Here is a 13,094-nt window from a genome sequence, read left to right as displayed (position 1 = left end):
GTAAAATGGAAAAAGTGGCCGCATTATGCATATATTGTTTATTTTGCACAGACGCGTTTCGGCGTGTGCCTTCTTCAGTGTGCAACAAAATCACAATGTACCAAGTCTTATGTTGCATATAACCACACCCATTACCACACCCATATTAACACCAGCCTATAATATAGGATAATAATCAGACCAATAATACCAACAGTACACAGATGAGGCTGTTATACATTTGCAAAAATATTTAAAAAAATTAATACAATTGTTCCAATTATAAGAAACAACTTAATGATAGATCATCATTCATCCCACACGGGATACATGTGTTTAAGTTAAAGATATACCAAGCTTCTCGTTGTAAGAGGCGGTTCTCACGGTCTCCCCCTCTTGGAGCCTGATCAACACATTCTAAGCCCATAAATTTGAGCGTATTGAAACAATATATGCATAGTGTGGCCACTTTTTCCATTTGATATGTTATCTTTTAGGCCAGCACTCTTAAAATTCATTATATACACTGAGTGAAGCCTGCTCTCATCCTCACTTAATTTGGTACTTGAAAATCACATTGTGTTTGTTTTTGAGTTGCCACAGTATGCAATAACCTGGCATGTCTTAAAGAAACAGCTTTCAAAAAAGAAACAGCTTTCTCTAGAAACTCATCAGTCAATCATTGTTTTGAGGAATGGAGGCTATACAATGCTTGAAATTGCCAAAAAACTGAAGATTTTATACAACGGTGTACACTACAGTCTTCAAAGACAAAGGACAACTGGCTTTAACAAGGACAGAAAGAGATGTGTAAGATAAGATGTACAACTAAACAAGAGGATAAGTACATCAGAGTCTCTAGTTTGAGAAATAGATGCCTCACGTGTCCTCAGCTGACAGCTTCATTGAATTCTACCCGCTCAACACCAGTTTCATGAACAACAGTAAAGAGAAGACTCAGGGGTGCAGCAGGCCTTATGGTAAGAATTGCTAAAAAAAAAAAGCCACTTTTGAAACAGAAAAACAAAACGAAAAGGTTGGAGTGGGTAAAGAATCACAGGCATTGGACAACAGATAATTGCAAAAGAGTGTTATGAATCTTAACCCCAATGAGCTTTTGTGGGATCAGCTAGACTGTAAGGTGCATGAGAAGTGCCCGACAAGACAGCCACATCTATGGCAAGTGCTACAGGAAGCGTCTGGACAAATTGCCAGCTGGAATGTCAAGTACCTGCAAAGCTGTCATTGCTGCATGTTGAGGATTTTGTGATGACAACTTTTTGAAGTAGTTTAAGAAGTTCTGATATTTTTTTTTCAAATTGCAATATAAATTTTTCACATTATTAATGTCCTGACTATCCATTGTGATCAGTTCAGTGCCACTTTGGTGAATAAAAGTACCAATTTATTTCCATAAGAGCAAAAACTGTACATTATTCCAAACTTGTGTAGTGTGTATATATATGTATGTGTGTGTGTGCAGATATGCATATGAGTCGACACATGCAAATAAAAACTTAAGGCATTCTGGATCACCTTTTGGTGGTAAATTTTAATTTGAAAATAATTGCTTACATCAGATTTAATAAAAGCAGTTCTTAATGAAGATTTCAGCTACAAAAATCAGTTTTATTGACTTGCCTAAGCCATTTTTTCCTCATAATTTGTGCATATTCTCTATAGAAGAATTCTTATCTAAGAAATCTTATGTTCTAACTTTGTTGTTCTGTGTTTGTGAAGGTTTTTCTGTCCTCCTCCATGTGTTTATCTGATGGGTTGTGGATGGAAGAAGAAGAAAGAGCAGATGGAGAAGGACGGCTGCTCGGAGCAGGAGTCCCAGCCCTGTGCCTTCATCGGCATCGGCAACAGCGACCAGGAGATGCAGCAGCTGAACTTGGAGGGGAAGGTAATAGACAGATGCACAGATGTGGTGTTAAAACTGAAGCCAAAATGAAAAAAGGCGAGGAAATGTAGCACACAGAGCCAAAACAATACAATTAGCATGCCATTCATTTTCTCATGAATACACAAATCATGCCTCCCCTACAGAACTATTGCACAGCTAAAACATTGTACATCTCAGACTCGGACAAACGCAAGCACTTCATGCTGTCGGTGAATATGTTCTACGGGAACAATGCAGACATCGGAGTCTTCCTCAGCAAGAGGATCAAGGTCATCTCCAAACCCTCCAAAAAAAAACAGTCCCTCAAGAATGCCGACCGTGAGTCTGTCAAAAATCAACAGTTTACGTAATTAATAAACTTTCATGGGTATATATTAATCCATGATGTGGAAGATGTCACAGAATGAATGATGTTGTTCTATTATTGATGATTTATTTTTCCTGGAATGGGAAAAATTGAAGGGATAGTTCACTCAAAAATTTAAATTTTGTCTTTTTTGACTTTTTTCTGTTGAACACAATAGTTTATTTAGGGGAATGTTTACATTGCTCTTGAACATGAGAAAAAAAAGCACCACGAACAACTTTTGCTCTATGTTCCATGACTCCATGTTCCACAAGATTCTTTATTTGCTGGCAAATAATGACAGAATTTTCATTTTAGGGTGAACTTTCCCTTTATTTAATTTACTTATTTTGAGTTTACCTAATAAATATTGCGGTACACTGAGCATATCCTGAGAACTGCATTAACATCCATTTTAGAAAGTATTTAAATGGATATTTATGTACTGTATGCGTTTATCTTGCACTTTAATATGCACTTTGAAAGCAAAAATGTTAGACTAAAGTGCCATTCTACCTTTGTGATTACTTTGTGAGAGTTTTGTCTCTCTTTTGTGTACAGTTTGTATAGCGTCAGGAACAAAAGTGGCATTATTTAACCGGCTTCGCTCTCAGACAGTCAGTACACGTTACCTGCACGTAGAGGGAGGAAATTTCCACGCGAGTTCACAGCAGTGGGGAGCCTTCTTTATCCATCTCTGTAAGTTTAACATGCACCTCAATTAGATAGTCACACTCACACTTACACCTCTGTGAGTTACACATAGTTGCACACATTTGTTAATAACTCTTATTCTCTATGCTCTCGTACACTCTTACACATTTATTCACATGGTGTAATGTAGATTGCCTAATGGTTTTGGAACTGTGTTGGTAGATTCAAACATACTATTTATAAATATGCAGCTGCTTTTATCTCTTTTGATCATTCACAATATGTATGAGTAGGCCTGTATGGCTTTGTGCTCTCTATAATATATAATCTTAAAATATAGTTATATTCTTTGGATTACAAAGTGCAACCAATTTTTTTTGAGCAGGATGTTGAGAGAAAGCCCTTGTCATTTCTATGTGCAATATGCATCAAATAGTCCTTGAACAGTGTGGGCATGCCATCTGAGGCAAAGACTAAATACCAACGTAAGCAATTGTTTTACTGTTGTATTTCAGTGGATGATGAGGAGTCGGAGGGGGAGGAGTTTACTGTGCGAGACGGCTACATTCACTATGGCCAAACTGTCAAACTTGTGTGCTCTGTGACAGGGATGGCTTTGCCTAGACTGGTAAGACCCTGTCATTGCATGTGCTCTGTTCTAGAGGTCGAACGGAGCATAACCGGATTAATCGGCTTATAATTTTCAAAATTGATTTATAGAATGTAAAAAAAAAAAATTATTTCCTTACTATGACAGCACAGACATAGAGGATACAAGAGACCAATATGCATAAAATCTAAGATGCAGTTTATTGTTCAGCCAAAATCCCAATAATAATCCAAAAAAATATTTGGTGCATAATGCAGGTCTTTTAACTGCAAACAAGCCCAAAGCACTCTTTATTTTGAAATGACAGAGACTTGGCTCCGTTATATTGCATTATATTTCAGTTTTTACCAAATTAAGCTTTTTATAGTTAATATTCAGTATATACACCAGATAAATGTTTCTGTTTATACAGTACTGTGCAAAAGTCTGTTTAAGATAAGTTTACATAAGATGTTTCTCAAAAACCTTTGTCATAAGATGGTTATTTATCTGCTTCTTTAGTGTGTCAATAGGAATTATAAATGTTAGACTCCCAAACATTCATTTTGCGAATCGAATAGAAGAACAGGGAGCCCTGCAACATATGGCATGACACTCACAGAGCTCCCCACTGAACATCGGGTCAGTCTGGGATTACACGTAGAGACTGAAGTTATTGACAGTCTACATAAATAAAAGATCTGTGGCAAATTCATCTGCCAACAACCAAGAAAAACTGTGTTGAGGTGTAAGTAGGAGAATTGGTGCTGTTTTATAGGCAAAAGTGTTCACACCAAATATTGATTTAGCTCTTTTTCTGTTTACTGGACTTTGTATGACATTAATTGATTCACATAAATTTTATGTCATTTGTTTTAAGTAATCCTCATTTTGAAAATTTTCCACAAGTGCCTAAAACTTTTGCACAGTACTGTATATACAGTATTTTTTTTCACCAGATGAGGCATATTGAGGAATAAGGTGGAATACAGGGGGCATTTTCATATAGTTGCATTTTGGTTTATTCCTCAATACAGGAATACAGGGGGCATTTTTATATAGTTGCATTTTTCCTTGCATGCACTTGGTTCAATTAGAATACTTGATCTAATCAAAATAACAAAACATGCATTGAAGTGAGGATAAAAATATGGATGAATATTTTCAATGATGAAAGATTCTGCAAATGTATTGTTTTAATTTCACCTCTAGAGGCCACTGTTTTATTGTATAACCAAGCTGTTATAGCTGAAGAATCCTCCAGCACCGACCATAGAGAACATAGAGAAATAATAATTGTATTACAAAAAACTATCGGCATAGATTTTTGCTGATACCCGATAGTTTAAAAAAGCAACTATTAGCAGATATATTGGTTGATATATAGGTCTACCTCTATTCATTTGATAATTTGCCATTTTATCATGTGTTTTTTTTTTCTTTTCTCTGTCAACTTTATGAAGAAACACTGCTTAGAGTCATAAAAACAAATAATTCCTGATGTTTATGTCATTTTTGTGCTGATACTCTTTTCAACCCTCATTCCATTTTATTTCTCACACTTTTTTTTTCATACACAGATCATCCGTAAGGTGGATAAGCAGACTGCCTTGCTGGATGCAGATGATCCAGTCTCTCAGCTGCATAAGTGTGCCTTTTTCCTGAAGGATACGGAGAGGATGTACCTGTGCCTTTCTCAAGAGAGGATCATCCAATTTCAAGTGAGAGATGTACACTTAAATGTACATAAAATTGTATTATAAGTGATAAACCGATATATGTGCCAGGCCAATATTTAGCCATTTTGATATTTAAATGCATCAGCTTATAACGGTGGCTGATTGGCCGATTACACAAGTGGTCATTCCGACTAGTGTCTTGTCAGTAGATAGTGCACATTTTCTGTTTTCAAATGTTTTGTAGTAAACATTGTTAAGTAAATAAGTGTTTATTTAAATTCAGCAATTCTGTGTAGGTCAAATTTGCTCTCATGAAATTGTATTATTTATAAGATTTAAGATACAGTACCTTTTATCACTTGCAGCTTTATGTAAATGTTGGTAGATAAGGTCATGTGGAAATGTGTACCCTGTAAAAGTGACTTATATTTGTGCTCTTGTAGGCCACTCCATGCCCAAAGGAACCAAATAAAGAGATGATTAATGACGGTGCCTCCTGGACAATCATCAGCACTGATAAAGCAGAATACACCTTCTATGAGGGCATGGGCCCAGTACACACACCCGTAACACCTGTGCCTGTTGTCGAAAGCTTACAGGTAACACACAAGTTTAGCTATCTACAGGAGGACATACACATACCTTCATAGACCACAACATTCAGGATCCAGAAGTAAAAATCCCATTTAGATTTTAGTGATAACTTATAAACCTTTAAAGACAGACCTACCATGAGCTCCAAGGCTGTTTGTTCTTTGATGGTACAGTATATGCTCCTGTTGAAGCCATCTGTCAGCGTTATTTCGTAGAAATCGTGTTTAATAAAGGAATTCCTTATGAAGAACTATGCTACCCATGACCCAACAGAAAAAATCCACCAATCAGAGAACCAACAATGCCCACCAAACGAGCCCAGCAGTGAATGCCCACTTCTATGATGCACTGTGAATGACGCAACTGAGTCTCTGTTCAGGCTCAACCTACTAGCACTAGCTAGCTCCTCTAAATATTGCTAAAAGATAATATAGAATAAAATTAGCCTTCAGTTTCAAAGCTAGCTAGGTATGGGTACTCTATTGCTAGTAACAAAGCCAGTTACTGTATAATAATCAATTAAATGAAGTACGACACAAAGCCATCATAAATACAGAAATGTTTTTGTTATACTATTATTATAATGATATGAATTAATAGCGTACACGCAATAAAAAGTTTGCTGCAAAGCCGTAATCAGTCCAGTCAGTTCTGTTGATGGAATCTGATAAAAGTGAAGCCCTTGGTTTTTGCCTTTTCCTTTCTGATGTTTTAAATGTTTTATTTATTTATTTACAGCCAAGAGAGCAGCACAACATTTCATTTCGCTTAACCAGACAATCTAAATGTGTATACTGTATACTTATAATCAACAACCACAACGCTTTTTGAATGTCAGTTGCTTTTTATTCTTATGTAAAGGGGCGGATGTTGGCTCAGGTGGTAGAGTGGGTCGGCTGCCAATCGCAGGTTTGGCGGTTTCGATTCCCGGCCCACATGACTCCACATGCCGATGTGTCTTTGGGCAAGACACTGAACCCCAAGTTGCTCCCAATGGCTATCGCCTTGCATGGCAGCTCTGCCGCCATTGGTGTGTGAGTATGAATGGGACACAGTGTAAAGCGCTTTGGTAACTTCTAAGGTTAAAAAAAGTGCTATATAAGTGCAGACCATTTATGTCATTCACAATGCTTCATGGGCTTGTAGTTTGTGCTCTCATGATTTTTTTGCTTCAAATCAAAGTTTGTAATGTTTTGATTCACCTTGGAGCTGGCTGGTTTGGCTCATTGCTTACAACTCTTTTATCAAGTACTTTATAACAAGTCTATTGTAATAATAAATAGGAAAAATACTTTGGGAAACCAGCTGGATGAAAATGTGGGTGGGCACTCTATTGTTTACCTGTGAAGCTAATATACATTCTGTACACCAATCCTACCCCTAACAGTAAACCTGTTCCACTTTTAGAAAAAAAAAAAAATCCTAATGACGACGACCCCAATTCTTTCCAAAGAGGAGGTTTTTATCTGATTTAGCTAACTTCCCGAGACAAAGACACATTTAAACACTGAAAAACACCCAGATAAATCTGGCAACTCTTACTCACATTATCATGTCTACAGCTACATCTGAGAATTTCTGTGTGTGTGCATTTGAGCAGTTAAATGGTGGAGGAGATGTAGCAATGCTGGAGCTAACTGGACAGAACTTTACTCCAAATCTGCGGGTGTGGTTCGGCGATGTCGAGGCTGAGACCATGTACAGGTATGATACCAATTTGTACTCACACATTACAATAAAATATATACATATAGGACACTGGATTACGTGTCCAGGAGGATTGGTATGTGTAATTGTTCCTTCTTATATCATTGTGGGGCTGAATACACTTGCTCAACATGCTGTATTTATATCAAAGAGTTTTAGATCTTTGTTTATAGGCATGATTTAGATCTTTGCATAAGCATGATCTTGAAGCCACATAAACTTGTTTGATGCAGCAGTAAATGACTGTGTTCAGTGAAGTGCTTCAAGCTAGTAAAAGCCAAGTGAACAGGACCCCACACGTACTGTTTAACCTGAGCCAAAGCCTTTTGCGGTCGTTAAAAGCAAATATATACTTTCATTACCAGCGTCAGTTAAATATATTGCAGGCATTGAGACATACTGAAATATTAACAGACAATATTTCCTCGGTAGGTGCGGAGAAAGCATACTCTGTGTAGTTCCTGACATTTCAGCATTCCGCGAGGGCTGGCGATGGGTGCGACAGCCAGTGCAGGTCCCGGTAACGCTGGTCAGAAACGACGGTATCATCTATTCCACAACGCTCACGTTCACGTACACGCCCGAACCCGGTCCACGCCCACACTGTAGTGCAGCTGGGGCTATCCTACGATCGGGCAATGCCGGTTTGCTTTCAACGACTGGTAACAGCATGGGAGATAACGGAGAAACAGCACCTTATGGCACCAACAGCACGTCCAATGCCGTTGCAGCAGCGTCGTCTAATGCAGCTGCAGCTATGGTGTTATAACAAATGCAGCAGTGCTCACAAACTCGCAACATGCTATGTGTGAAAATAAATTCAAAAAGACTACATTACAAACTTTGTTTTTAAAAGTGCTGCATATTGATTTCAAGAATAAAATCCTTTGACAGAGGAGACAGAAATCAAGGATTTTGCAAATTTACAGGGGAAAAAACTGTGGCAAGGACAAAATATTTGGTAGAAGGTTCTCCTGTTTCCTCTAGTGGATTTCTCTAAAGAGGTGGTCTGGTGCTAGCAATACAGTTGACAATGCCTGAGAGCAAACTCCATATTGGCAGAACACCAGAGAAGAGACCACAGCAGTGATGCATCAGCAATGTAAAAATGTTCCATTTAGTCTCATGTTTCTTCCTTCTGGTCTGTATGTGTGATTGGGTGAGACCTATCATGAGCTGGGAGGTCTGAACACTTTGAAAAGGGTCACATTTAAATTGTGAGAATAACAGTTTTTATGGACCAAGGATATTGTATAAGCTTTAGTTAAGGTACATTTTTCTCCATACCTTTTTTATATCAAACATATAGTACGCTGTTTTTACCAAATAAGTTCTATTCCTCCTCTGAGCTTTCACCTTTGTGTTCTTTGTCCGTTGTCTGTTTTCTCGACTTCTGTATATAGCTGATTTCATGTAGTTTGACAATCATCAGTTGCTCAGACTCTTTCCGTTTTGATACTTTGTATTTTGTAATACCATTTTTTGTGTTTATGTGTGTGTGTGTTTGTGTGTCAGTTTGGTTTAGTTGTTGAAATTTTGCATTTGGGAGAAACTCAGAGGGCCTATTTTTTACCATTGGTTTTATGAAGTCTTTAAAAGAGCTTTAAGCAATGCCTCTGCCTTGCCTGCATTACATTATGCGCTATGCTTCCATTAAGCATTTCTTCACATCAAGATCTCACAAAAGGAACCTGCCATCTTCCTATGTCTTATGTGGGAATCTAATCCAGAAACCATGATATACACAATATAAAGGCCTTTTATAGGTATTTCATGCAATGTTCCATCAAAACGGTAGCAATTGTGTAGTATGTCTTGTATGTTACTTCTTTTTGAAAAGAAAAAATAATAATTTTTGTCTTCCAAACATCCATTTGCGTTTTCTAAAATAGTCTCAAAAACGAGTGATTTGGAGACATGCTCTACCATTAGATGTGGCCTTAGTGTAAAGGTTCCAGGTTCAGCTTACCCCTTAAAAAGGAGGTTTTCGAACATGACCGGTGGAACCAAGCCTTGCATTTTGAAAATTTGACATGTGATTTTTGATATTTAAACGTTGCTCCCTAAATGTTCGTTCTTTGTCGTTCAAATTTAAATGCATTATAGAAATGAACATACCCAAAGATATTATATTGCATTGTGTCTCTTTTTTAATATTTGAAGATTATGTAGAGATTTGTGGCCTCTCGCATACCAAACGTAAGAAGCTTTACTCCTTTGGTCATTGATTTGTTTATCATGGCCTTGGTGTCTCACCAACTTGTAGACTAGTAATAATGACAAAAAGAAAACTAGCCACAGTTAACTCATCAACCAGCACTAATAGTGTTTTGTGACTTTCTTGTTTTATGTACAGTAATTTAACTTGAGGATTGTATTCGTCCATTTGTAAAGAAGAAAAATCATAAAAGAAAGAAAAAGAAAATCCAACTTCAGCTATTTTGTTATTCTTTTTCGGTGTGTTTGTGTCTATGGCTCTTAACACAGTTACAGTATGTCCTTTCGGTATACTGTGTCTTCTCGAAACATTAGGGTGTTTGATGTCCAAATTTGTATTAACTTTTATGTTACTGTCCTTATAGTGAATGGACATCGTGAGACTAACATTGAAGATAAATGCATAGTTCACCCAAAAATGTAAATTCTCTCATCATTTACTCACCCTCATGCCATTCCAGAAGTGTATGACTTTCTTTCTTTTGTAGAAGAACATCTCAGCTCTGTATGTGAAGGTCCAAAAGGGACATAAAGGCAGCATAAAAGTAATCCATAAGACTCCAGTGATTAAATCCATATTAATATTTAAGTCCATTTTTACTGTAAATCTACACTTTCACATTCAGCCACCTACTGGTGGGGGCAGGTCAAAAGTGGAGATTGATAGTAAAAAGAACATAAATAATGATCAGTTTCTCACCCACACCTATCACATTGCTTGAGGAGACATGGGTTAAACCACTGGAGACATATGGATTACGTTTATGCAGCCTTCATGTCCTTTTCACCATTCACTTGCGTTGTGAGGATCAACAGAGCTGAGATATTCTTCTAAACATCTTCATTTGTGTTCAGTCATACACATCTGGGATGGCATGAGGTTGAGTAAATGATGAGAGAAATTTCATTTTTGGGTAAACCATCCCTTTAATGGCCTTTAAATGTGTGTGTCTCTAAAAGATGTAAGCATACAGCAATACTGTATAGGTCACTTTGTGTGGAAGTAGCCACTGATTTTCACCAGCCTGATCCACAATGTATGTGGTCATGAAGAACAGCTGGCACAACTGGAATCATATACACTTTCTATACACTTGTTCATATTCATTTAATTAGACACCTTTTTGGTAGATTTTTAGACCTACACTGTCTTCCTTACATGGAAAATCTGTAGTGTAGTACATGTAGGTGACCCGTCTAAAAGGCAATACTCCAGCATTGTATAATGTTGTACATTTCGGGAAAAAACTGTAACGTGAATGTTTTACAAAAAAAAAAAAAAAAAAAAAAAAGTTCACTTGTTGCCTCCACTAGACTTTTATTTTCAATGTAATTGTCTGACTTTCCTGCTAAAATGTCTTTATCCTTGGTGGCTTCTGCAAAAATGTAGTTTTCACTTCTGAAGTTTTGAAGATGCCCTAAAACTCTTGCACTCGGTTTGCCAGAATTATTTGCATAACAAACCATTTTCAGCTTCTATTTTATCATATACTCACAATTGAGTAATACCAATTGCACGCTTCCATTTTGGGGGAAGTTTGGCATTTAGACTGAGCAAAAGAATGGACACATTTTTACCTGTGTTTTCCAGTTATAGATCATTTGTCAGCAGTGAGGAGGATTGTGTTTTGTCATTGCTTACCATACAATGTGGTATTGTATTTTTCTATTGTTTTATTTTTTTAATCATTATGAAAATGATTATATGGTGTCCCCACCCAAAAAAAAGAAAGTAAAAAGTGCTTTAAGCCTGTCCGCCTTGAAATGTGACAGCATTGTTGAAACATTTCCTACATAAACTAAAGAAAGCTATTAGTCTTTTTAAACCCATGTATGCCCTTTGAATTCATCGTGTTTTTGTTTGCATAGCACAATATATCGTCATTTCCACATTTATAATGAGAACATTTCTGAACCGTTTGGTCACTTTGAATGCTGCCTCTGTTCCACATTTTGTTTACATTGTGGATTTGCTCCGCTCTACTCTTCACTTACTATAGTGTTGAAGTGGTTGTGTGTTTTGTTGCTCTCAGAACAAACCAATTGACAATCTTGCTGTTTTTTACTGTTTACATTGATTTTTTTTTAAGGTGTTGAGCTTTAGAATGAAATATTTGTTCAATTCCATATCTGAAACTGACATTGTTGAAATTTGTATTAATTTGATTGGATGAAACTTTCTAACAAAACACATGTGTATAGGGGTTATGTACCAAGCCTTAAAACACATTGAATGGCAAACCTGAGTGAACAAATAATCTGTTTTTATATCTAAGTGTGTGATGGATTTTCAGAGTCAGCTGGTGTCCTTTCTGTGTTTCTGCTCTTTTATATCTATTGTTTAACTCTGCTCTTCCAAAAGAATTATGTTTTGTCCTTGATGAGTTCTGATCAATGAATAGGTGATGATAGGTGGATGTCTTCTTATATGCCAAATGTCTTAGATTAACATTATCATGTTCTGCATATCAAACTTGGCACAAGAGGCAACTTTTCAAAGATATCAAGGGTATTACACTGAAAGCTTACACTGTACTGTAGCAGTACATCCTTGTAATTGCAAACCTATTCTTTTACAGAATTTGATATCCTGTTCATATTCCATACTTCAAGAGCTTGAATTGGTCATACACTCAAAACATATTTTAACCTATTTTTAAGATATTAATTCAACAGTCAAAAATTGTCATTCAATTAATTTAGTTAAAGATTACCTGTTTTAATTTGATGGAATTTGCATATGAAAATGCATCATTTTATAAATAGGCTAAAATATATTTTTGAGTGTAACGTTATCTTGCTTTGACTTTTGCACAATTAATCAGCTAATCAAAGGCTTAATTAGGTCATTACTTTTTCCTGTTTGCCATGAATAAATTATTGTTACTGTTGTGCAGAGTTACCATTTCATTGCAAAGTTAGTATCCCAGTAGGGCAATTTTAGTTCAGTAATTCACCGTCTCTCCACTGGCTTTGCAATTAGAGAAAAACAAATTTGTCTACAGTAGATCAGCTGCTTAGTGTAAAGTTCACTTTTCATGAAAGCAATCCTGGTGTGCCTAATTGCTTTATCTGTAAGTCAGTCATTTGTTTGTATTTCTTTTTTGCTCTTTTCTTTGTCCTCAGTCTGTTGTAGTTATATTATTCAGAGGTGTCTGTATAGTATGTCCTTCATGGGCCCTGACGTTATGATCATGTGCCCTAACGTGAAACAAGGGGGCAGTTTTTTTAGTTTTTTTTTTTTTTTTACATAAGATCTGTTTCATTTTCTGTTTGATTGATTTTGTACATATTGCACCTGCTCAGTTCCATATGTCATTAAAAAATAAAAATGCAATATTGGCATAAACACTTTATTTCCTTTATATTTCTTCCTGTTCTGTGCTTTTACTACAGCAACCTTCTGATGACTTCATGCTTTAA

General features: G+C 36.5%; 1 protein-coding gene across 1 annotated transcript in view; it reads left to right on the top strand.

The window, feature by feature from the left end:
- LOC127650850 (recombining binding protein suppressor of hairless-like) overlaps nt 1–13,009 on the top strand; it is a 90,996-nt gene extending 77,987 nt beyond the window's left edge. Inside the window, exons 4-11 of the mRNA XM_052136487.1 lie at nt 1,720–1,885; nt 2,029–2,203; nt 2,793–2,930; nt 3,401–3,513; nt 5,055–5,195; nt 5,597–5,752; nt 7,348–7,451; nt 7,887–13,009. Of these exons, the coding sequence (XP_051992447.1) occupies nt 1,720–1,885; nt 2,029–2,203; nt 2,793–2,930; nt 3,401–3,513; nt 5,055–5,195; nt 5,597–5,752; nt 7,348–7,451; nt 7,887–8,223 (1,330 nt within the window). The 3' untranslated portion in view covers nt 8,224–13,009. The remainder of the gene's footprint in view (nt 1–1,719; nt 1,886–2,028; nt 2,204–2,792; nt 2,931–3,400; nt 3,514–5,054; nt 5,196–5,596; nt 5,753–7,347; nt 7,452–7,886) is intronic.
- The last annotated feature ends 85 nt before the right edge of the window (nt 13,010–13,094 follow it).

The sequence above is a fragment of the Xyrauchen texanus genome, chromosome 1, assembly GCF_025860055.1.
Source record: "Xyrauchen texanus isolate HMW12.3.18 chromosome 1, RBS_HiC_50CHRs, whole genome shotgun sequence".
Classification (NCBI taxonomy): Eukaryota; Metazoa; Chordata; class Actinopteri; order Cypriniformes; family Catostomidae; genus Xyrauchen; species Xyrauchen texanus.
The sequence above is the reverse complement of the archived record's forward strand: the minus strand, read 5'-3'. Positions and strand labels throughout refer to the sequence as shown.